Source organism: Frankliniella occidentalis, unplaced genomic scaffold, assembly GCF_000697945.3.
Source record: "Frankliniella occidentalis isolate FOCC.00 unplaced genomic scaffold, Focc_3.1 Scaffold23, whole genome shotgun sequence".
Lineage (NCBI taxonomy): Eukaryota > Metazoa > Arthropoda > Insecta > Thysanoptera > Thripidae > Frankliniella > Frankliniella occidentalis.
In genome coordinates, this window is record NW_026267153.1 from 2,872,939 (window position 1) to 2,897,362 (window position 24,424).

At 43.0% G+C, this 24,424-nt stretch overlaps 4 protein-coding genes across 6 annotated transcripts; 2 read left to right on the forward strand and 2 right to left on the reverse strand.

Annotated features, from left to right (window-relative positions):
• The first annotated feature begins 92 nt into the window (after nt 1-92).
• On the forward strand, nt 93-3,083 carry LOC113205044 (sesquipedalian-1). The gene is made up of 5 exons (XM_026420486.2): nt 93-484; nt 566-651; nt 735-904; nt 978-1,041; nt 1,134-3,083. Exons 1-5 carry the CDS (start codon nt 376-378, stop codon nt 1,554-1,556), a joined length of 852 nt encoding a protein of 283 aa, XP_026276271.1. The 5' UTR covers nt 93-375; the 3' UTR covers nt 1,557-3,083.
• Nucleotides 3,084-3,104: 21 nt separating this feature from the next.
• Nucleotides 3,105-5,233, reverse strand: LOC113205045 (uncharacterized). The gene is made up of 7 exons (XM_026420487.2): nt 4,570-5,233; nt 4,190-4,482; nt 4,020-4,110; nt 3,794-3,946; nt 3,602-3,712; nt 3,381-3,511; nt 3,105-3,297 (listed from the first exon to the last, which is right to left on the reverse strand). Exons 2-7 carry the CDS (start codon nt 4,249-4,251, stop codon nt 3,111-3,113), a joined length of 735 nt encoding a protein of 244 aa, XP_026276272.1. The 5' UTR covers nt 4,252-4,482; nt 4,570-5,233; the 3' UTR covers nt 3,105-3,110.
• A 2,650-nt stretch (nt 5,234-7,883) lies between these two features.
• Nucleotides 7,884-13,156, forward strand: LOC113204998 (kielin/chordin-like protein). The gene is made up of 10 exons (XM_026420410.2): nt 7,884-8,027; nt 10,736-10,864; nt 10,944-11,082; nt 11,290-11,405; nt 11,498-11,626; nt 11,967-12,098; nt 12,175-12,222; nt 12,336-12,601; nt 12,733-12,800; nt 12,929-13,156. Exons 1-9 carry the CDS (start codon nt 7,967-7,969, stop codon nt 12,787-12,789), a joined length of 1,077 nt encoding a protein of 358 aa, XP_026276195.1. The 5' UTR covers nt 7,884-7,966; the 3' UTR covers nt 12,790-12,800; nt 12,929-13,156.
• A 2,316-nt stretch (nt 13,157-15,472) lies between these two features.
• Nucleotides 15,473-24,209, reverse strand: LOC113204997 (YLP motif-containing protein 1). 3 transcript variants are annotated; one of them, XM_026420408.2, is made up of 11 exons: nt 23,833-24,209; nt 23,118-23,309; nt 22,908-23,034; nt 22,635-22,827; nt 22,420-22,552; nt 22,167-22,342; nt 21,929-22,085; nt 19,796-19,926; nt 19,648-19,716; nt 19,151-19,549; nt 15,473-18,753 (listed from the first exon to the last, which is right to left on the reverse strand). In XM_026420408.2, the coding sequence occupies exons 2-11, from the start codon at nt 23,266-23,268 to the stop codon at nt 17,404-17,406; spliced, it is 2,886 nt and encodes a 961-aa protein (XP_026276193.1). In that variant the 5' UTR covers nt 23,269-23,309; nt 23,833-24,209; the 3' UTR covers nt 15,473-17,403. The 3 variants fall into 3 exon arrangements, with proteins under 3 accessions (XP_026276193.1, XP_026276192.1, XP_026276194.1); XM_026420407.2 differs by having other exon boundaries at nt 19,112-19,549; nt 23,833-24,207; XM_026420409.2 differs by lacking the exon at nt 19,151-19,549 and having other exon boundaries at nt 23,833-24,206.
• Between the last annotated feature and the right edge of the window lie 215 nt (nt 24,210-24,424).

Consider the following 24,424-nt stretch of genomic DNA (forward strand, 5'->3'; position numbering starts at 1 on the left):
AACCATTTGAAGACTGCAGAGTTGGCTTTTATTTGAGAAGCCAACTTGAGCAGTTCATGGTCTTTAGCATATCGTGTTGGCACAACCTTGATTCCCAAAATAAACGCAGACGATGTGAAGTAATTGTTTTGATGAGTTTGTGGCCCCTAGCAAAAGCAGAGATTTGAGTTTGCTGTTTACTTGTGCTTGCTAATGCTGTGCAGTAATTTGATTGAAGAAAACATAGATTTAAAACCTGTCGATTGTGCCCAATCATACAAACATTATTGTCGTTGTCCGTAGTGTTTGTAGTAACTTACTAAAGTGTTATGTAAATGCTTAACCTCCAAAATTTACGTAGGCTTAACATATTGTTTATAAAACACTATTTGTAAAATGAGGTTCAATGAAAGGGAAGCTTCTGAGATTTTGGCAAACGGTACCATTGATTTGGAGGGTCGTTTGAACTTTCGTAAGATATGTATTGGGAACTATAGTCAACCAGGTATGTCACAATCCAGTACTTTTGCTGTTTTCTTTCATTTTCTTTACATGTTTTATTCTTATTGTATTCTATTTTGGTCAGCTTTTAAAGAGCGATGGTTTAAATTGAAAGGAAATTTACTATTTTACTTCAGAATCAATGAGATTGGCAAAGTGGATGGAAAACAGGTACAGTAATATTTGTATTCTCTTGCGAAGCAGACTTTGCTTCTTCATGAATGGACCTAATCACTGTACTCTTTATCTTGTAGCCTACTGGATTACTCATTTTAGAAAATTGTTCCGTTCAACCTGAAGGAAATTCTGGTGTTCCCTTTGCATTCTCATTATCGTTTAGAGATGAACCTGACAAAAAATTAATCTTTGCTGGAAGATCTGAAGACCATGTTCAGCAGTGGATTAATGCATTGAAGCAATCTTCGTGAGTTAAAATCTGTTGAACAACCTGAGTTTTTGCTTGTTGTATTGATTATTTAATGTGCTTTTCTTTCCAGATATGAGTATTGGAGACAGCAGATGATACTACTACAGTCAAAAATTTGCTTCAGGACTGGAAAGGTATTTGTTATTTGTTATTTGAATGAATTTCTTTCAACTTCTTGTCATCTAGCTGACTGATGAATTTTTAAAATTTTGTTGTTGCTGTGTAGGATCCTCTACTTTTGTATCCTCATAATCAAGGCGTTGTTCGTAATTTTCAAGAACCTGATGAGGCAGATCAAATTGGAATGCGAGAGCCAAGTTTTCAAAGTCACATTCTTGTGGCATCAACTGCAGCCATATCTATACACACTGCTCCTACTCCAACACCATTAGCGCGAAGTGCCAGCAGTACCAGTGCCGTCTTGCGATCAATTGTCCCTCCCCCTCGTACCAATGCATTATCAAGAAGTGCAAGTAGTTCACAGGCCAACAAATCACCTCCACTTCCACCCAGAGCTTCAAGATCTCAATTTCATCATCCTGTTTCGCCACTTGCCCAGACTCAGGCGCCTTCAGTGATAAAGCTACCTACACACACACAATCTAGTGGATGTGTCATAGATGAGTCTCCTAATTTAATAGAATTGTAGCTGAGGATCATGTGAAGAGCTGTAATAGTGCTTTCCCAAGCTCTCTTTCTCATTATGTAACATATCCCTCACATCATACTTAACTCTCTTCTCAATTACTCATATTCCAAATTGAGCAGGTCTTTTTTTAGCTGTCTCCCAACTTCTACTATTTCCACTTCTTCTCATGTCCTTAAGCATATTTAGGGGTATTGCCTGCTTGACTTTATCTGCTAGCCACTACTGTATCAGTTATTATTATCTATTTCAGATTTGATCTGTGATGTGTGTCATTATTCTAATCATTGAGACAATACTCATTTACTAATTCAAGAGGTAGACTTAAATTTTAATTTGAAGACTGATTCAAGGCGTTGCCTGTTATAGAAATTTATTGTTAACCCTAATTTTGTTCAATATAGAAAACCTGTACCACTGAGCCTTTACGTAGTTTTATGAAATAGATGAGTATGTCGAATACATACTTTTCTCAACCCAGTTCCTTGACCAGCTAATTGATAGCAAGAGGCTCCTATATTTATTGTCCTGTATTTTTGTTTCTTTAACTATATTTCTACTTAAGTGAAAAAGTGTTTAAAATACCATTACTGTGTATCTATGTTTAAGTTTTAGAGTAGAGAAAATGAGTTCATATCTGGAGTATTGAAAGATAATTTTTGGGCATTTAAAGTATTCATAGTCTATTGTGAATATTATCTCATGCAGCCCAATAGTGTTTTTTTTTTTTTTTTTTTTTTTTTTTTTTTTTTTTTTTTTTTTTTTTTGTTTTTTTTTGTTTTTTTGTTTTTTTGTTTTTTTCCTTTTTGTAGGAAACAGAGGAGCAAAACTTAAACGTTTAAACCCAGTCCAACAAGTTTTGTGATGGGGGTTCTGTAGATTTCATTCTGAATTATTGGTCCTGTGATGGTCTAGTTTTTAAAAAGTTATGTTGCACAAGTGCCACTTGTACTTGCATAATTCTGTTGTACTCCAGTTTTCAATCCTTGAGTACGATTATTGATTCAATCTTTGCAGGTACAAAGTATTAGAAACTAAATAATCCACCAGAATACAATACTGTACTATGCATGTTGGCATAGTGCAATGATGTTACCTATATTACGGGTTGTATGAAATTAACATTTTATTAAATGGAATAATTCTGGTATGTTTTGTCTGTACCTCTGTGCCTATAGCTTTACGTTGGTGCTGTGCATGTACCCTTTTAATCTTAGGTATTGCACATCTGTGATTGGCTTACCTGCTCTGAGCTTGAGACATTCCATTGCATTTGTGCCTTTGTACTGGAGAAATTTTCTAAAAATTTCAGGGTTTATTTTAAAATGAGAATAACTTTATTCATGATGATTTAGATGAAGAAGTTTTGAACAACTTGGTGTAGATATTGCGCTTGTGATAGATATTGGATCAATTATTGACTTCCTTTTCTCTGCCTTTGTGAGAATTATAAATATATTGCTCCTTTTAAATGAAAGTTTAAACTTGTAATTGTAATGAACAGAAAATATATGTTTTGGTGATTGTTAATCTTGTTAATTTAGCTTTAACCTAAATTTAATAGATTATTGGTGGGCAAGGCTTGGCTGCTACTCCAAGCATGTGTTTGTCACAGTAATGTGCACAGTTTGATCCACACTGCACTGACTGAAGGCAGATGCACTCTGCACAGTCTGTGCTTGATTGTGCTGCTCGTGGAGTCATACGGCCAGTGAGACAGCATCCAGGGCGGCACGTATCACACCTAACAATGATTATAACTTATATCTTAAGCTGGGGATACTTCAAAGAGGTTGTTTTGCACAGTACACTAGCACATATTCTCACCAACAGTTGTTTTTGTGTGCTCTTCTACTAGGAAGTTCACAGACACCTGGCCCTCCACTGGGTCTGCACTTGGTCACTGGCTGTGACAGGCAACAGTCTTTTCCTCGACAGTCTAGCCGTCGACACTCATCCTGTGTGTGTGGATTTGTATTGTTATGGTCTTCTTTGAAACATTAATAGTGTTATAGCAAGCTAAAGTTTGCAATGATTGTTTGCTATACCTGCAGACCATTCCTTTTTGGACATGCACATCCAAAGTAAATTTGGCTTGCCACCAGCTCCCTGCTGCGGTATCGTCGCAAGTCCCAGGGAGTACCGTTGCCACCTAAATCCTGAGAGCAATGAATGTAACTCAAGTGATAGGACTGAATACAAGTAAATCTAGGGAATGCAAAATTGAGTCAATTGTTTACCACAGGCTTGGGTAACCATGTACGAGGCTCATAGTCTACATTGATCCTTGGGACTTCAGTGGCCACTTCTCGCATATTCGCTTTGAAACGGGTCTCTTTTACTGGTAGACCTGTGACCATGGGATAGGTTTGCCAATCTATCTCAAAAGGTACCTAAAACGTTTGGTTCATTAAAATTTATTTCTGAATATTTTTTCTTGTCAGAAATTTATGTCAGCTATGTTACCTTTCTATGCTTAGGTGGTGGTATATCTCTCCACTGTTTATGTTTCCTACCAGCATGGTCCGAACAGGTCTGCTTTGTATTAGAGCCACAACTGGAAGAAAGAATTATTTGTGATGGCTCAGCAGCCCTGGTATAACACTATTTCTATTGATGGGGAATTTTCTCAATACCAATAATCCAGCTCTTTGATAAGCCCTCCCAACTTCCCAAGAAGCTCCTCTTCAGTCGCCATTCTTGATCTTGGTGTGATAACTTAAAATGCTAAAATTACATGTAAAAATTTCCTGTCAGTTCTTGTTAGTTTCATTTTATTTTATTTTATTATTAAAAATTTTGGCCATTATGGCCTGTCGTCGGTGTTGTCCCGCCTTGTCACATGGCTCATTGTTGCCACGGAAACCTTCTGAGAAAGGGAAGGTGCCTGGGTGCCTCACGGAGTCCGATAGCTGCATGCGGCATGCGGCTGCATGGCACAACAAATGACGGACATGCCCGTATCACTTTTAAAGGGCATCAACAGTCTTCATCAATGCATTAAAAGTTCACATACATTTGAAGCGTCTTGATGCCTCCGGCAAGGCATAACAGTCAGAATGCCTTCAACAGCCCTCCCTGGAAAGCGGGGAGACGCAGGAGCCCCCCTCCCGTGTAGGCAACCAACCTTTCGCTGTGCCCGGTGGGTTGCCTGCCCACCACCCCGCAGGCGCTCCATGTCGAGCATGTCGAGATGCTTAACGTACCCGACTCCGTCCCGCCAGGGCCCTCCCCCCTCCCCCCACACGCTGTCCGGAGCCGCTATAGCGCACCGGGTCTGGGTGGCCGGCAGGTGGGAGAGGTCAAGAGGGGGTTCTAATCAGCCCTAGCACACTTCTGCACAGTAACTTAATGCCCTGACGGGCCCTTAGCTGACAGGACGTCTCCGACTGGGTGACAAGGAAGTGGAAGCGAGGAAGCTGTAGCAGCGTCCTTGCGTCAGCCGACTTGTGTTTCGCGCTTTTGTCGCATATCTCTCGGGGTCTCTTTGCCGTCTCTTTCTTCCCATTACATTTTCTCCGATAAACAGATCAGCTTGAATCATCCCGAATGGCCCGGCGGCGGCGATGCGTTCGTTTGGTTGTTTTTTATTTGTATCGCGATAGCGCAGCCTGTTGGCCTGTTCAAAGCGGACCTAGATATTGGGCACAATCTACAATCCTTGGACCCGCAATGCGGATGGACCAGAAAACCGAGATTTTGGCGGGGGAGGGAAGATAGTACTTCCCTCTGCAGATAGAGGAAAAAGTGCGAGGGGGGGGGGCTGCTCGAGCGATAGACTTCGAGCAGTTTGTACTTTAACCATTGGGACGACTCGGACATTCGGGAGTCGAAAGAGATAGACAATTTCGGAAATAATAGAGGGGCAGCCAAAAATAGGAGAGAAGCGACAGTGCAACAATGAAAGAGATGAAATGGCATCGCCACATTATGTCAGTGTATCGAAATGCCTCTATCGCTGAAGAGGAGGTAAATATTTACCTGTCCTTTAGGGGCGGGTCGAGAGGCAAGGTCCTCCAAGCCTCAGCTACTATTCGCCTAGGAATGTAGTTAGACTGAAGCTCGCTCGCTCCCTCTTCCAGAACATAAGTCCCGCAACGAGACTGACAAGTTCAGCCCATGCAAGCTCTTATAGCGCCTGATGGGTAGGTAACGCCTCGCCTGCAGTGCGTGCGTGCACTGCGGGCTGGCCTACCCCGAGTCTCGCAGGCGCCGAGCCCCTGTAATTTGCCGAATGAATATGAGAAAAAACAGACTTACCTTGTCGACGATCCCTAAGGTACCATGTTCAGAGACGATAGGCAAACCCTCCAGCACACTTGCATGCGCACTGCAAAATTCTTGCAAATAATTTTGTGTTCTTGCGATTTTTGTGAGGGGGAATGTTTACTTGTGTCATCAACAATAATATTTTAAGTTCAAGTAACAGGGTCTTTGGGGAGGGGGGGCAGTCCGTATGCGAACACAACACAAGTCAGCAGGAAGAAAAGACGTCGCCGCTTTGGCCGCGACGGACAGCATATGTAGCAGATCGGATGACATTATTTATTTATTTTATTTTTTTCGTCCCTGCGCCCTGCGCGTGTGACCCGGCCCGACCTATCGGCTCGTGCGATCTGTTCCGCTGCTCTCCTTCCGACACAACACAACAACGGGATGAAAGCAAAAGAGGAGGCGGCCAAGGCGGCGATTGATAAGGGATTGGCGGGGAGATGAGGGGAGGGGGGACACGGACCACATATATGCCCGGGCCCTAGGACCAACAGACATACAGCCAAAGCTTGCCCGTCCAGCCACTTCGCTACTCGTCGCCCAGAGACACCAAAACCCACCCTCAACATGTCCCTCAAGGTTCTGATCGCCCTCGCCGTCGTCATGGTCTGCGCCCTGGCCTTCACCGAGGGTAAGTACTAACTGCGCTCATCGCCGACACTTGTCGCTATCAGGGCAGCCAAGTTATGAATCCAATTTCGTCAGTCATCTGAGAACGATGCCTGTTTTATCGTCGCTTCATTTGAGTGATGATTTTCGAACATCGCTCAATTCTGAGTGGTTTAAGATTTACCACCATTTACGTTACCGACACGGAGTCGTTTTCGCAAACGTCACTCTCTTGGGCCCGGGGAGGGGGGGGGGGTCGACCCTCACATTTACAGTGAACCAGGACTACTCAAACGCCTACGTCCCGCGAGAAATATACGAGCCTCCCCGGAACTCAGCCATAAACTGATCGACTTCCGCAGTTCACAACTGAGTTGTAGCTGAGCTGCCTCCCTTTAGTGAATTGAATCTGTCTACAAATCCGTATTATTGCCTTTCCTTGCAGCTGAGCCGATGAAGGCCGGTATGGTGAAGGCAGAGATGGTGAAGGGCGTCGACGAAGTCGAAGAAACCCACGCCAGGATCGTTCGCAGCCCCGCCGACACCAAGCCCAAGCTCAGCTGCGCCGTGAGTACCCGAGTGTCCCTGCTGCAGCACAGCAAAGGCTCTGTGCCTCTCTTGCTGACCCGGCTCACCCTCTCTGTTGCAGGACAAGGCGTGCGTGAAAGGCTGCCGAATGGTGAACGGCAAACCCGAGTGCCTTCCATAGACTAGCCGCCCTCACCAAGGTAAGGAGCCAGACGACGAACAGAGCGCTAAGAAAAGCTTGCGCGGCGAATCTGGCCACGTAAGCTACAGTGAACCCTGGAACACTGCAGCCTACGGAATTTTTCACTGTGAGCCAATGATGAATATCACAGTAATTTGCTGTGATGCGCCTTGGTTCGTCGTAGATTGCAATGCCGCACTGCCACACTGAAAACCTTTGCTAGATAATGGTTCATTGCGCCCGCACAAGCGTTGTTAGACTGTATGGCCAGCCCTGGCCATGGCGCTCCAAACGAGTAGGCAACCCGCGCGTGTCCAACGCGGTACAGTCCAACTATGGAAAGTAGGCGGGTCGAATCAGCCACCTGGTTCAACTAAAAAACTGAATCTGGCCGCCTTACTAAATAAAGTTAGTAATATCATGATTTTCTCCGTCTCTTTTCCAGTTCTGACCGTCGCCTCTTCTCTCAGCTCCCTCGCAGAATTACGGAATACATCATCGAATTATCGTTTGCCTCCAAATTAATGTCCATCTTATCTTTTTTTTTCGAAGATGATAATAAAACGTCATTATTCATATTCGCCCCGTGATTCCTTTTTTGTAGACTTGCCACGTTCTGACATATACATCATACATATGACAATATTTATTGGGTGGAGGGAGGAAGCGTTTGGTGGGGGGAGGGGGGAGTAGGGATACAAGGTAGAGGGGGCGGGGCGTGCCTGTACCGGTGGCCCTGCGCCGCCCGGCCCCAGCGGGTTAGTTGGCAGGAGACCACATTCAGTCTGCAGCAGAGGACCCGAGGTTCAGGACAGTTCACAAGATGGTTTGCGGCCTCTTCGTCCTCTTAGCGGCGGTGGCGGGTGCCCAGGCCGCCAGCACCGGTGAGAATACAGACGTCTGTTTTGTTAGTGCCACTGACGGAGTGTGGGGTCGACGGGGATGGGGATTGGGAGGAGTCAGTTCTCTATTTTCCCAAAACGCAAAACAAAAAGCGTAAATTAATAGAGTTAATCCAGTACGATCACCCAACTCTAGTTGCATGCTTTGCTCCAAAGTAAAGATATTGCATCCGGACAAGTAAAATGTATATGCAGGTACTCCAGAGTGAACCAAAATCCGAAAAATTTAAATCAAAGCCGCTATTTTGTTACTGACAATGAGTGGACAAATGTAAGCATAGTAACAGTACGAACGTCAGAATCGTTCGCAGTAACAACATGCACCCAGAAAAATAGTTTCTTGATTCAAGTGCAAGCTGACAAAAGAATTAATTCACCATTGAAACAAGGCAATTTTGTCTTTGAAATAAGATTTTTCTCTTATTCAAAAAAAAATATCTGCTTGTTTCAAGAGTAAATTTGATCTTGTGTGAGCGTGCACTTGTAACAATGAAAAGTTTGGTTGAAACAAGAAACGATTTTTCTGTGTGTAGTGAGATGGTGAGCTACCCATCGTCGTCATTCCATGTCCGGAGTCCGGCTTCAAACACAAAGTAGAATCTGTTCAAAATAATTCCAACTACCGAACATGGAAACAGGTTCTTCTGGCACTGCCCGTGCGAATCGCACCGGAGTGTCACACGGCTCGCTGGACAGGTCGCGGTGCGGTGCGGGGTGGCGGGGCTCGGGCGTGGGCCGGGCGGGGTCAGCCAGCCACAACAAGGTGAACAGCGAGGTCACATCTCCCCCTCCTCCCGATGTCATCCCGCCTGCAGTGTGTGTACCAGGAGCACCACACTTGACGCACCCCGCGGTTTTACAGTTACGGACTGTACCGCGGCGCAGACTATGTAGCGGGGGCGGTTGCCTACCGGTGGCTGGGTTCGACGCACATCCAGGCCACAGCGCAGCCGTGGTCGTGGGGGACAAGCCTGCGACAATGTGCAGCACATGAAAAAGCTAATGTGACAGGTGTGTCGCACGTTTCTTGACGCACTCTCGTCAAAAAGCGGATGCCCTACCTTGGGCATCGTCCAGAAAATGCGTCCGTTTTTTCCCTCTGATTCTATACTATCGGTAAGTTGTGGGAGCTGGGCGCCTGCGAGACTCGGGGTGGGCCACCCCGCAGTACACGCAAGCACTGCAGGCAAGCTGTTGCCTACCTACCAGGCGCTATGAGAGCCAGCTAGAGGCTGATCTCGGCAGGTTCCGAACGGAGAATGACGAACGTACTTTCTGGACGATCCCTAAGGCAACGCCTGTAAATGGCCCCATCCCTTTACATAAGAGCCGCATATGCAGCATCACGCATCACCGACGCATTCTGCCACCCACCTCGAAACGCTTTCTCATGAGAGTGCATCGTGGCGTTAGTTTTTCCTGTGAGGGTGCTGTCTGCAGCACCCAGGTAGGTGTGTGTGTGTGCATGTGTGCGAGGCGATCGCCCCTTCGCCCCCCCCCCCTTTCCCCGGTCGGCCCAAATCGCCCTCTGGGGTAGCTAGGCAATTAGTCCTTCAAAACCCCTGAAAGTAGGCAACCAACACTTCATGACATGAAGAGGCGCACCTGAACAGAGCCTGTTCATCGTGCAGTGTTCCTCCGCCGAGCGCTTAGCGCCGCCTCAAATCCTAACAAGTGATTAAGAGCGTTAAGAGCGCCGGGACTTCCCCGCTCCTCATTGCGTCACCGCGTTCGCCGGGGTCCCATTGTCACGCATGTGGCCGTGACCGAACGCTTGTTGTTAAACGTGTTCCGGTCGGACGTCGTTTGGTCAGACTCGGTCAGACAAAAGCTATGGAGAGCGAGAGAATGACCAGACAGGGAGGGTAACGTTCGGAGGAGGGGGCAGAGGGGGAGAGGGGAGAGGGGTCCTCCTTGTGTAACTCAGGCTTTGCCAGCTTTTCTCTCTGCTGGGCTTCTCCTAGCGCCTTTCAAAGGTACACGATGCGTGAAAAGCGCGTACCAGAGAGCGAGAAAAAGGGAAGAAAAGGTCGTTGGAATTATAATGTTTGTTGCGAGCTGGTGCTGGCATGCATATTTGTTATTCGGCTCTTTTTATTAACAGTGCCTCCCTGGAGCTGGTCCAAGTCGCGTCTCAAAGACTTCGCGGCGAAGAGCTGGACGCGCCGAGGGGACTCCGAGTTGTTTTATTTTCCTTATTTACTGACGCGGCTCGGGGTCTCGTGGGGGTACGCGACGTGTTCCGGAGGGACAAGGTCCTCGTCCTCCCGGTCGCCGGCCCCGACCCGGCCTCAGCCCCGCACAAGGGTGCCCCGGTCCAACGGACCAGCAGAGTAAGGAGTAAGGGTCGAGGGTCGGCCATGAGCGAGTAATCCATCCCTTCGAGTTCCACCTCCACCCTCGTGGTTTCGCGAATACGACAACGTGGTGTATCATTTTGGGACTGTCTTATTTGCCCCCACCCCCTCCTCCCCAAATTCCACTCCAACCACTGCAATAAGCAAAATGTGGACTCGCGGCAGGCGGAAGGGTGAGGGACAGTCTCTGGCAGCCTCGAACCAGGGGGAAGCAAGCCATATGATTTTGCCTACTCTCGGGCGGATTATTGTAGCCCAGACTGCCTACTCATCAGACCAGGGGCAGGGGTGGGACTTGGTCTGGTCAGGGAGTGACCGCGAGCTGGCCCGCAGGTGCGTGCGACCAGAGCGCGTGCAGCGGCGACGACTCCGGCCTGCGCCGCCTGCACCACTACTACAGCGAGCTGGACTGCAAGCCCGTCACCAAGCCCGGGGAGTGCTGTCCCACCAGCTACGACTGCGGTAAGCCGCGCTTTGGACACCTAAACTGTCTCGACAATTAGGAATTAGGTTTTGACCGAGCCCCTATCCCCGTCCGCAGGCCACATGGCGACGCGAGACAAGTCCGTCTGCTACTTCAAGGGCAAGGCGTTGGACGTGCGGCCGGACATCAGTGCGCTTGACCCCTCCGCCTGTCTGGCGGGCTGCTTCTGCAGGCAGACCAAGGAGGCCGGCGCTGTGTGAGTATTTGTTTTCTTCCGTCTTCTTATTTTTTGTGAGTGTTTTTTCTTTGTTTTTGCGGAGTAAACAAGTTGTCGCTGCATACAGAGCGATGAGTGTGACCGTCCTTGCCCTCCTCTCGCCCCTTTCCCTCTCCCTCTCTCCTCTCCACGCCGTCGCTGCAGCAGGGGGTCTTATAGCTGACGGTTATCTATTCTCTGTTCTAGGGCGATGCTCACCTGCGCGCACGTAGAGTGCCCAACCCTTTTCAACCCTTCCCTCATCCCGGAGGGCTGTGTGGCTACCTACTCGACCGAGAAATGCTGCTCCGACGGCATCCTCTGTACGAACGTCAACGACGTTTGAAGTTTTTTTTGCGTATACCATCGCCAAAAGAAAGCGTGTGATTTCTTTGTTTGCCCATCTGTCAAACAGGCCCTCAGAATACGACCGCTGAGACCACCAAATGCGAGTGGAAGGGGAAGACGTACCTCGAGGGCGAGAAGTTCTACCCGGAGGAGGAAGCCCCGTGCAAGACGTGCATCTGCCAGAAGGGTTTCGACGGTAAGCAAGTCAATGTGCGCGACAGGGCAGTTAAGGTGCATGCCGCCACAGTGAACGTTTGGCCGCGGCCGCACGGTATACTCAGGGTTGGCCGCCAGCTTCACACAGCTGCTTGGCGGGTTGGCCTACCCAGCGTGTGTTGCAGCCGCTACCACTGGCGTAGCCTAGCCCGTCACTAGGTCCCGGCGTTACGCTGTGCGCGATGACGAAATCGTGAAATTGTTGCATGTGGGGGCATAGCCGGAAGGACGAAAGGTGCCTAACGTTTTCCCTCGCCACCGCGGGGAACGTTCACGGTGTGAGAGGTACCACTAAGGCTAGTTTGAACTCGTTGGTGCAGGCACGCTGAACGGCCCGTGGTGCAAGGAGGTGACGTGCGGGTTGGAGCTGCACTACACGAACTACATCACCAAGGGGTGCGCGCCCGTCTTCTACGGCAAGAGCAAGTGCTGCCCCATAGAATGGCGCTGCCGTGAGTATAGCATCTGGTCCAGCACAGCAGCCGTACGCGTGTATGTGATCTGATATCTCCTTTCTACCGCACGCAGCTGCCGATGACGACGTCGTGGTCGCTGTCGCCACGAGCAAGAACCCCGGTGAGTTTCGCGGCGAAGTGTCTGCTCGCTAAACTATGGAACAAGACACACCAAGTGTCGGTCCCTCCCGACTAGGGCCTCTCATGACCTCTCGCCTTCTCCCCGCCGCGCAGTGGACCCGGAAGCGCCGACCTGCAAGTGGGGCCCGCTCACCCTCAAGCAGGGCGAGAGCCTGGTGCCCACGCCCAAGAGCGGCCCCGGCCCCTGCCAGCGCTGCCGGTGCGAGGTGCCGCCGCACGTGACCTGCGCGACGGACGACGGGCAGACGTGCGCCCCGGACAACGTCCCCGACGTGGCGGCCCCGGAGCCTGTCCCGGACACCACGGTGGACGCGACCACGGCGGCCGCGGCCAGGAGCGCCCGCAGCATCACCTGTGCGGTGAGTCCACCTCAACCTCGCCCAGGCGGCCCGGCGCACTCTGAGGCAGCGCGCGTTGCCTGCTTCCATGAGGGGCAGATCCAGCAGAGGGGCTTGTGTTGTACTCAAGGAGGCTTTTCTGATTTCTACAGAATGTGCGGTGCGTCCGAAAATGCGTGATGGTGAACGATGAACCGAAGTGCATGTAAGCAATCGAACGGTGAGTGTATTGGAAGCTTTATTAGTGTTGGTTGGTGGGACAAGAGAGAAAGGGGAAGGAAGAGTTGATTAATTCTAGGAAATTTTCAATCCTGAATAATTTGCATTACTGTAATTTATCGTGTACAGCACCAACCATTTGGCCTTTTCTATGGTCTGCGAGAATTGGATGACCCTCCATTCATCTCCCCAGTAGTCATCAAGTTTCTTTTTTGTTGTTGTTTTTCTTGTGGTTTTTAAAACAATTTCATTATTATTTTTAAAAATATTATTGTGAACATCAGTATTAATTTTTTAAATTATTTGAATGGAACATGGAAGTGTCAGTATAAGAAATAAACATCACATAAATAAAAATACAGTATTGTATTGATTGAACGGTACATTAATACTTGAGCAGTACAGGCCTAAGAAAAACGTCTTTTCTCACAATTACATCATTGGTATCTTTATGACCAACACAATCAGAATATTTGCTTGTATATGAGATCACTGGTGATGTCAAAATGTCAAGGCAATGTCATTGAGACCACCTGACGCTAATGTGACAAAAACGTTTTCCTAAGGTGACAGAACACGTGCAGTACAAAAGTCACAACAGGCAATGGTTCACAAAACCAAAGAAAAGCTCCCAAAAAGAAGCAAAAGTCAACTTAATAAATAAATATCAGCCCAACTAAATGACAAGTGCAATGATAACATTTAAAAGACAAATAGTACTGTGGGTTTATTACATTTTAGTTTATCACATGGCTAAATACCCATACAAGGCACTTAAAAAATCACAGGTACAAAACGTGCAAAACTCAGTCAAATTCATACTTTTATTCCATTTTGTAGTTTAAGGTAACTCTAAAATTAAACAAGGATAGCAGGACCGGGACCTAGAGAAACATTCTATGTTAATAGGCTATTTTACAAATATGAGTGTAAGTATATGGTAAGAATCTTATTGACACTATTTAGTTCTGAGAGCTCAATCTAACATGGCTTTGGTGAATTGCATTTATTATGAAACCTTCAGGAGAAAACCATAAGTCATGTCTCAATCAAAAACAATCATAAACCAAGAAAGGAGCCAACGAGCACACCTCGTTGAAAATCAGACTTAAATTTGATTTTTCTCACACATCTAAAAATTTTAAAAATGTCTAAAACAAAATAACAAAGAGAAAATAGCATGAAATGTACTTATTAGTTAGGTTTAGAGGGACAGGATGCCAGACGGGCCTTAAAAGGAGTCCTCTTCAAATTTCACGTCAGGACTTTGCATGAGGCTAATGACAAAGAAATATCAAGAAAAGAGGGAAATGACAGCTATAAGTATTTGTAAGACCTAATATACCCTTTTGGAATTAGTCCATTGTTCCTTATGACTAAAAATCCAAAAATAATAAAAGAGGAAGACAGAAAGCCATGTGCTTGTGTGGATAATTGGCTCCCTTCTGTGTTGTTATTGAGCCTCATGAGGCACATTTGCATATGTTCAAACAAACAAATACAGAAAGGGTGAAGGTGTTATGTCTCTTTCTGGAGAGCATCATGGCAAAAATAGGTCAGTTTAAGAGAGTGGAAAAGAACAAGTATAAAGTACATTTTCCATTTGTTGAAAAACATTGTAAAGTGCAGATGTTTCTGTACTTGATGATGGACAAAAAATCAGCAAAATAGGGGCATAATTAAACAGTTATTTTTTGTTCTCAAGTTGAAGTTAAAATGTTGATTGGGATCTTCATTTGATTGATGACCAGTTTCTGGTCTGGGTCTGAAGGTCGATCTAAAAGTAAATGGTTGGAATGTTGTATGATAGCTAATTCAAAGAAGTCATTGACTCAGACTAGAATAGCAAAATTAATTAATGGGATTGTTTCAAACTGCATAGGCAAACTATTCCTAATACAATAGGAAAACCCAACGCGTATCAAATGAAGTGAAAGGGTACATTTAGAAACCCTTATCACAGATAGACATAGCTCACTCAAAAAACCCTCCGAGGTATTTCTGGAAGTTGTGATGTGTTTTGTATCAATTATAGATGACCAAACATCTATAGAAAAACTAGAGGTAGAGGTAGATTTTCAAGGTGAGTGTGTACTGAATGAGATAGTTTTCTCTAGCACATGCATTTTTAATTTGTCAAAAGAAAAACTGTACTTGTGTGAGCACTATAAAATTGGGATTCAAGTGTGTGTTGTTGGAGAATGGGATTTCAGTGTTGTTGAAGTGTAAGTAAAGTCCATTGAGATGAAAATATAAACATATAAAAAAGAAAATGGAAGATGAAATGAAGGTCCAATGACCCGGGTAAATTTGAAGAAAAGAACCAATGGACTGGAAGAGATGATCAGCAGGTACGATCCAGAGCCACAGGTGAGAGAAAACCAGTATTTTTGAGACTTTGTGGAGTTTAAAGATATTTTTTCTCATATCCAGCAAATAACATTACCAGAATAGGAAGAGTGTGACACGCTTTCTTCACCATGGCACTCCGAACAATGTACTTCAGTTACTCATAAAACATTTCAAAATTAGATATTACTAATTTTGTTTAGAACTACTCCAGATCTATTTCTGTCAACTGTTGAGATGGGGGGAAAAAAGTTGTTTGACAGCTAAAACTAAGTAGGTTGTTTCTTAAAGCTAGATGAAGTTGGGTAACAGAAACAAACAACGCAATTAAGTTCTTCTGTACTCATAGTGATCTTGAAACAAATTAAATTCTCTATAGATCAAAGGTAAAATTGTTAGCTGCACTTCATTCAGTTCAGTTTGAATACAGGCAACTTCTGGTGTGAGACACTAACAAACAGACAAAAAACTTAACAAACTGGAAGGTTAAATCAGTCTCATTCCATATCTGATTATCAACCTTACATTTACAATGACATTCACTTTCCTGGTGAGCAAAATAATATTTGCATAGGATTATTACAATTCTACAATTTATACAAATATTGTGAAGAAACGCAATTCTGATCTTAACCTAATGAATAAACAACAAAAATCCAGTAATTGCACTGACATTCCAAGAGCACACTCAGACATTTAGACAAAGCAAACTCCATGAAACAAAATGAAATTGATCAGCTCAAACATGAAGGTTGATTGATCATATTTTTCTTACAAGTACCGGTTTGTCATATAGAGAACAGAATACTAGCTGATTAGGTGTTATAATTTGATCTAAGCTTTGCCAGATGGATCTAGAAGGGACTAAATTTACTAGAACAAACTTTATGGTCAGTCTTCATTACCCATTGATAAGAGCAAGTTGGACACATATAAATATATATATATATATAACATATCTTTGCTTGATATTTATAAAAATGTTTCCTTCGTGTGATCTGAAAAGAATGCATAAATTTGCCACATTCAAAGGAACATTGGAACATAAGTCTGTAGAAATTAAAGGGATGAAGTGCGCAAGATTGATAAAAATAATAAACAAACAAAAAAGTGATTCCACAACTATAAATTCAAAATTCAAGAGAACCCAAAAAGCAAATGGCACCAATGAAGTTTAAGAATCTCAAAATATTGCCTCCAGAAAAAGATGACCACTGAGTCAAAATGGACACAAGAAAAAGTTATAACAAACCACTAAGAAGTTATTTTGCTGGTTACAACGCATGCAATATCATACAAGGCATCTAGCATGTAGACAAGACAGCACACAGAAGTAAAAATATGTATTCACATTTTTTCATTTGACATTATTTCATGGTTTTGTACTAAACATGTTGTTGTATCTCAACATTCAACACAATTAATTTAACAGATGGAAATCCAAAGTAAAATGGATCTAGCTCCACAACCCTAACAAAGATGCGTGAGATCAATTTCAAACAATGATGCCAACTATTATGCTAGAGCCCAAAGTCCCTAAAGTCTATACGATGATCCAGCCTGCAATATAATTTCTCATAATGACAAAAATAAATTATTCACAATATATATCTATCTCTCTCTCTATATGTGTATACCTTTTGGAAACAATTAATTTGTCCTTAACTGTACATGGTTTTTGATGACTGGAAATACAGTATACTACACAAATATCTCAACATAAAGAGAAAACAAAATAATATAAATCAGAAACTGATTACTAGGGAATTCCATGGGCTCTAGTTTTGTAAATTCATGTTCATGACAGACCCGCGCCCAGAAATCACAAACATATAAACACAACAACAAATTATTATACCTACTACCTACTACTGTTGATTACAGTAGGATTTAATAAACTCAGCTCCAGACTAGTACTGTGCTTTAGGCAATAAAGCAAAGGGGGAGGCGAGTAAGAGCTACATATTGTAATTCCTAGAAAAATCAATTCAGCTGAGAGCAAAGGCTGACTTTTAACCACTTTCAACTATAACAAAAAAAAAAAAAAACAGCAACATATAATTGTTTCTATTTACAGTTTTATGAGAAAAGATAGAATATCACACACCCACTACACGAACACAAGGAAGTATTTAACACACTAGTGCGTCCTTGGTCAAACAAGAAATACTATCAGTGGTGCAGAATGAGTCGTTTTGAAGACCCTGATAATTAAGATGAAGAACAGTTTCAAAACTGTTAATATTTCTAAAATATCACCAGTTGCCACCATATGGTTGTCGTGGCATTGGAGGTCCCCTTCCACGGAAGGGCCGATAGAAGCCTCTACCCCTGCCTCCTCTCTCATGCATAGGAGGAGATCTCCAGTTCAGACCATGCCCTCGAAAGCGTGGGGCTCCAGGGGACATGGAGGGATGAGGCATGGCCAGGCCTGGTGGAGTACCAGGCACACTTAATCGAGAAGGCTTCCATGGGCGTCCCCGATTGTTGGGATCAACAAAGTCACCTTGACCATTCCAATCACCATCACCTTCTTCAATTTCCCCATTGTTTGGCATAAGTGAACTAAGGTCGAGTTTATCAGAACCATTGCCAATATTTATTCCATCCACAACTTCCTGAAGTAATTGTGGGTCCATACTAGCAACCATTTCCTTTATTTCTTCATCATCTGATAGGCCCATGTTGAGATACTGACCAATTGACTCTGTGTCAGATTCTTCTGGACCAGAGGACTGAGTTCCAGACGGTGTAACTTGTTGAGTGGTTGAAGTAGGCATTGAATGCGAAGGTGATGCTTCAAGTGTTCTCTGCGCTACCAAAGCAGCAGGTACAGGGGATCGATTTTGAATTGCTAATAAGGGGTTGGGAGGTAAAGTCAGATTGGGGGGTAAAAAGTTCATACCAGGATGTCTAAGCCTCAGAGGTAATCCAGGGGGTGGGCCTGACAGTGGGAGTGCTGGAGGGGGAGGAATTGGAGGCATAGAGAACTTGTTAAAGTCTCCACCCAAGGATGGAGCAAATTGTGCATCAGGAAATAGAGGGCGGGGAGGTGGAGGAAATGGAGGTCTTGTAGTAGGAGGAGGCACATTGAACCGTTGAGGCGTTGTCTTAGAAGGATTGGGCAAATGAGGGCTTCTAGACTTTCCCAATTCTTCTCTATCCTTAATAGGAGATTCAGGTGCTTGGGAACCACCAACTGACTTTTTAGATGGAGAATGTTCTCTGGATCTGCCTTTATCCTGATGACGTTCTATTTCTTCCTCATCACTCATTTCCATGTCTACACTTTCAACATTATCACCTGGACGAGACTGCTGTTTTGATGGAGGAGGTGTGCGATAATCTTGATCAACATCACCCCACAAATTGGGAGGCAAGGGAGGTGGTTGCAATTCTCGCGGTGACCCAGTCAAACTTATTAGGTTACGATGATCCACATCTTTCTTGAAACGATTGTTTAAAATCCGATGATCTACATCTTTGGGAGAGGAGGAATGGCTCAGAAAAGAACGATGATCAACATCGGATTTTCGGTTGTGAACAGTGTCGTCATACTCAACGGGTTGCCGAAAGGACTCTTTTTCAAAGCTGGGAGGAGACTCCTGAAACAGAGAATTGAATAATTTTTAATATGCATGGTTGACATTCAGTACAACAAGTGAAATAAAAAAAATCAGTAATGGATTGGTTTAAGTGGGATTAGAGGGTAGGAAAAGCAGTTTGTGACTAAATTGTCTAGAAGAAAGAAAGAAAAAAAGAAAGAAAGAAAGAAATGAAGGAAGAGAGAAAAAAAAAGAAAAACCTGAACTTTCAAAGACTATAACAACCAGAACCACATTAGATTAGAAAAACGACCTAAACTATAAATTCAACAACCTCAAATTTGAACAAAAACAAATTCAAGGGTCTAAAATACCCTAAAAAAACAGAACAAATTAAAAAATTTAAATGGAGTCCTACCGGTGTCTCAAGGTTTTGTGGCAGGGGTGGTGGTGGTACCTTGGGTACAGGAAGTGCTGGCATCCATTCACCTCCATCTTGGGGGTTTGGGTCATCCCTAGACCAGTTGGAACTTGCTGTGTCCCGCCATGTTGGGAACTTCGGTGGCAAAGATGTGTTCCATGAGTCATCCTTCTCACAATTTTCTTGTGAGAAGTTGTCAAACAATGGTGGCATTGGAGGAGGTGGTATGGGAAGTGGAGTGGGTGAAGATGAGGGTAATCGGTAATCACTGGGTATTGATGGTGGTGGAACTGGAAGAGGATCACCCAAACCAGGTATTGCTGATGAGTTTGGTTTTGCACTAGATGGTGCCCCTTGTGTCAGATTATTCAAAAAATTTGTAAATATTTCGTATCTTTCCTCTTTTCTTCTACCTATCACTTCTATAGGTTTACCCTACGAATGCATTCAGAAATAAAAATATGATTAGAGATAGAAAAACAGACAGAATAAACGCCAGATAAAAGGTGATGTGATTCAGATTAGTGATTTACCTCTGGTTCGTCCTCTGATGTACCCAAAATGTTGGCACGGTTACTTCCATCATCAACAAAGAAATTGCTCTGAAAAATAAAGTGTTTGCTACAAAACAGAACAATAAAATGGTAACTAGGAATACTTGAATACATGACAAAAGCTTACTTTTATGTCAAATGGCAGAGCACCACCACCCATGAAACTTGAGAAGCAGTTAGGCATGTTGTCCATATCACCACCTTGAGTACGAGCTCTAGGTGGAGGGGATACCCTTCTGGTGTTCTGCATTAGTTTCCCTGTGGAATTTAAAAAGAAGAGTAAAACCACAGGAAAGAAAATAAAGTTGAGGCTGTGTTCCTGTGGAAAGAGAAGGACACATGACTCGAAGGTGCAACCTTTTCTCAGTTTATGAAACTTATGTTGTGTGTTTTTTCTTTCAATTCCCTTCAATTCACCAGTACTTTTCCTCTTCACTCATCAATATCTACGAAAGGTAATCAGGTACAGTGACTTTACTAAGAGAAAGGAAAATTAAGGGAATTGAAGAAAAAAACAATCTTATAATTGACTTAGATTAATTTATTATTGCTCAGAAGTCGAAAGTGATTTCGATAAAATACACAATTTGCTTCACAATTGAATGAGAAGCCAGAAATCAAGAAACACTTTAGAAAAAGCACTCTTGAATCAACTCAATACATTATTTTGGAATTTTTAAATTGCTAAAGAGAGCTTACTAACGCTTAGGCTATGAAAACTGGCAAGATCAAGGGTGGAATATGGCACAAACCCAAGAAGTCCAAGGTATTTCCAAAAACATGAGCAGCAATGGCAAGATTAAGCATAATATGTAACAAGGAACTTTACAGTTGGCTACCTTACTTCATATGCTGATAACTATTAATTCATTCAGTTACGTAGTATACAGGTACCTTCAAAGATGGATTATGACCCGCATTGAAATTAAAACACACCAAATATATGTATATTTTTTAAATTTCTAGAAGTAATTTTGAAACGAAACTATGAAAATCTTAAGTGAGCTGAAAACAACCAACATAACAAGATAAAATAACAATATATCAAGATAACAAAATTTGAGTCTGGAGCTCGGTGACAAGAAATATTCCCCTAAGCCACTTTTCTCCAAATACTGAAATTTTCAAATTAAAATAAGCCATTTTACACGGTTGAAAAAAAAAAAAAAAAGAAAAAAAAAGCAAACACATAACATGGGCCTGAATTTCAATAATTTAATGTCATGGATTAAAAACTGAATTAACAAAACTTAGACGAGATACACGTTAACTATTTAAGTTCCCACCTTTAAGCCGAGTTTTCCCAATGCACAACACATGGCACAGAAGAGTGTGACAGCAACACGTTACAAGTTCAACGAAGGAAATAACTTTGATTTAAAAGAAGTAGAGAATTCTCATCAGTCAGGTACACATCAATTCATAAGATAGAAATAACATTTTAAGCTAGAATCTGTTATAATATATAAATACCTGTCTTTTACATTATCTCAAGAATAACCCCCCAAACCTAGTTAATTACTGATCACATTTGTTATTTCTGTAGGTCCATCAACACTTTCACTTTCTAAACATTCAAGAAGCCCAGTTAAATCCTCATCAGAGGGAAGAAAATCACTCCCTAGCTCAAGAGCACTACCATTATTAACAAAATTTGAGTTTGCTGCCCTCTCTGAAGCAGGGTCTACTAAATCAACAGAAGATTGACTTCTCAATTCATCCACAGAAAATGAAGCCTCTTTCTGAGAAAAAGTTGTGCCATCCACAGCATTGCAATTATTTTTTGTGGGTTCTAATCCAATGTGTCTTTTTGCCAGCTCATCAGCTCTGTATGATGAAGAAACTTTTACTTTCCCTGGCTCTTTAAAAATAACAGTATCATTGTCAGTGATAACAATATGCTCAACTTTTTGAGAACTACTGCCTCTTTCCTGTGCTAGATGTACATTTTCTGTGGATGAACTAAGAGATATTCTAGAGGCATTGGAAGAACCCTTGAATGAAGGTGGAATTGAATTTACACAAAAATTAAGTGGCACCTCTGAATCCTCAAAGCTGTCATCTAATTCTGTTAAGTCAGAATCTGAAAAGGTGGGATCAGGCAAAGGCAGACGTCTTCTGCGTAAAAAGCCCGGCATGCCAACCAGCTCAAAGTAAGAAAATTGTGGGTTTTCCTCCTCCGAGCTATGATATGATATGATGCTCATCAAATCCTCATCAGAGTCACTTTCCACAGTTCCCTCTAAACATTGTACAATACCTGAGAGATCATCATCGTTGGGTAGGTCAATATCAGAATCTGGAGAGGGTGAAGGAGCGTTGACATCTGGGGATGGCACTGGACTCGAAAGAGTTGGGATGAGTTCATCTAACTTCCTCTTCAGAGATTTCACGCGACTACTAAAATTACGGTAAGCCTGGAAAATGTAAGGCATTAGATAGATCAAAATCAAGGAGTAAGAACAGATATATTCTGGTTTCATAATGTGACAACCTACATTAAATACAACTCTCGCATCATTTTTCTCAGTTTCATAGAACTTAGAACCTTGCTGAAGAAGATCAATAACAGTTTTTCTTTCTGAGATCTCAATTTCAAGAGCTTTTCGGTAAGCCTCCACTTGAGAAATTGCATCATCAAGCTCTCCAGCTACACCATCTGCATGTTTACGATCTGAAGCAAAACAGCAAAATGTTCAAATAATTGATTCATAATAAAATATTTTGTAAAGGTATTTAAACGAACTGTACCTTTTAACATTGTTCTAAAAGCTTCTAAATCATTAAAGTTGACAAGTTTACAATCATTAACAACTTTCAACTTGAGATCAGTGTCATCTTCCAGATCCTTACATCTGTGCATTCTATCAAAGAGATTGGAAGCCTTAAAGAGACAAGAAAAAGTTTGAAATAAAATACTTGGAAATGAATTTCACAAAAATTACACAAATATAACAAATTAGTACATTGAATTCGGTAGATGATGTTGCAACGGGGGCTGTTGTAGGTGTATCAGATGGCTTTGCTTGGGGAGTGGCTGGAGTGGCTTTTTTGGCAGTAAGAAGACCTCTCAGATCTGTGAGGAATTCTTCGTTGTACACATTTCTCTCGCCCCAGATCTTGAAAATCCGCATTATACGAATCATCACTTTGTCATGCCTACATTGTGAATAAAGATTAAGATGAAACTGATGATAAAGAAAAACACATTCTTCAAGAACAATTTGATTAATACATACCGAACCATGGTGGTGGCTTTTTGTAATGCAGTACCCCAACTTTCCACAAAATCATAATTCTTTCGCTTACTATATTGTATAACATCATTTGCTAAATAAAACAATGTCAGACGATTCTCAACTCGCACTGAAAGCAGAAGTAGAAAAGGCATTAGTATATCTGACAATTTTCAGGACCACAGGCTAAAAAAGTAAACATATTTCAGTTACCTTTTTTGAGAACACTGAGCCATGTAGCAACTATTTTCTTGTGATGCTGTTTGTGTTGAAGACACCAATCTGACAAGGTGGAAATGCTCTCCTGAGAATCCTTAAGCCCTAACAGTTTCTTTTCAAATGCCTGGTCATTGAACACTGACATGTTTCTTCTTCTAAGGCATCAAATTCTATCAAAGTGAAAGTCTGTAATATATGAAAGCCATTAAATTCAGCAAGTTCTCAACCGTACTTCAAGCTGCGACACAGGAGGAAACTAGAGAAATAAAATCTGAGTAAAATAATAAAAGTAATAAAAGTAATAAAAGCTGAGTTTGTAAAATGCACACAAAGGGAAAGTACTGGGACCATACACCAATTAACTATTACAAAATGGGGGCGGTTCAGAAAGTTAAAAGAAACATGTACAAGAAGTGCAAGCTAAGACCTCCCATAACCTAACAAACAGTGGTTTTATTGATGAAAATAAGAAAAATAAAGGGGTTTGTACATCGAAACATCGATGCAAGGAAGTGACACAACATAAACAAATTTAAACGAAATCAGAACTAAAACACGAAAAGAAGAAAGTAAAGAGAAAAAAGACAAAACCGGTAATGAAAACTTCACCAAGTCTTCGAAAGAAGCATTTTAACGGGTCCGGTAAGACTTCAAGAGTCCATTAGAGTTCTGAATTAAAAGAAGTACAATTAAAACACACAAAACTTACTCAAGTATTTTGCAAGTAGCACAAACAGACGAACATTTGTGAAAATTCTTCATTGGCGCTAAGCTTTTTCAGTACACAACTTAAAATTGGGCGAGATAAACCTGCGCCAGGCAGGAAAGAAATGAACTTGCGAACAGATCAGTAAATGGCACCATTCAATAGTATCTACTCGAAACTTTCAAACGCAGATTGGACGGTCAACATTCCAAAACACAAGAAGGACGCCGCACACAATTTACAAAATTCATACAAACATCCACCATGTTTTCTAATGCACTCTAGAGAGGGGTACGGGAAAAGATGATGACTCCGTGGCTTTACTTTTCATTTTACAAGCTTGGAGGGAGAGCAGAGAGAGAAACAGCCACCACTTAGGAAAACTGTCCCTACTCAAATAATATCTGCATTCGCCCATGCCGTGGAAACATATGAGGGGTCTTCCACACAAAATTAAATGGTTATTGCGGAACGTCGATAAAAAAAGAGCTCACAGGAATTTGATTTCGATTCTGTCGACATGAGAGTCTGTGAGACTTCGTTACCGTAAAGTTGGCAAAAGTCAGAAGCTGGCAGAAGGACAGGTAGAAGGAGG

Coding starts and splice junctions, on each gene's coding strand:
- LOC113205044 (XM_026420486.2), top strand. CDS start 376: ATGAGGTTCAATGAAAGGGAAGCTTCTGAGATTTTGGCAAACGGTACC. Junction 652..734: donor GCAAAGTGGATGGAAAACAG/GTACAGTAATAT, acceptor TTTATCTTGTAG/CCTACTGGATTACTCATTTT. Junction 905..977: donor AATGCATTGAAGCAATCTTC/GTGAGTTAAAAT, acceptor TTTTCTTTCCAG/ATATGAGTATTGGAGACAGC.
- LOC113205045 (XM_026420487.2), bottom strand. CDS start 4,251: ATGGCGACTGAAGAGGAGCTTCTTGGGAAGTTGGGAGGGCTTATCAAA. Junction 4,111..4,189: donor ATCAAAGAGCTGGATTATTG/GTATTGAGAAAA, acceptor TCTTTCTTCCAG/TTGTGGCTCTAATACAAAGC. Junction 3,947..4,019: donor CACCACCTAAGCATAGAAAG/GTAACATAGCTG, acceptor CAAACGTTTTAG/GTACCTTTTGAGATAGATTG.
- LOC113204998 (XM_026420410.2), top strand. CDS start 7,967: ATGGTTTGCGGCCTCTTCGTCCTCTTAGCGGCGGTGGCGGGTGCCCAG. Junction 11,627..11,966: donor CTGCCAGAAGGGTTTCGACG/GTAAGCAAGTCA, acceptor TCGTTGGTGCAG/GCACGCTGAACGGCCCGTGG. Junction 12,099..12,174: donor CCCCATAGAATGGCGCTGCC/GTGAGTATAGCA, acceptor TACCGCACGCAG/CTGCCGATGACGACGTCGTG.
- LOC113204997 (XM_026420407.2), bottom strand. CDS start 23,268: ATGTCAGTGTTCAATGACCAGGCATTTGAAAAGAAACTGTTAGGGCTT. Junction 22,828..22,907: donor AAAGCCACCACCATGGTTCG/GTATGTATTAAT, acceptor TTCACAATGTAG/GCATGACAAAGTGATGATTC. Junction 19,550..19,647: donor CATCAGAGGACGAACCAGAG/GTAAATCACTAA, acceptor ATGCATTCGTAG/GGTAAACCTATAGAAGTGAT.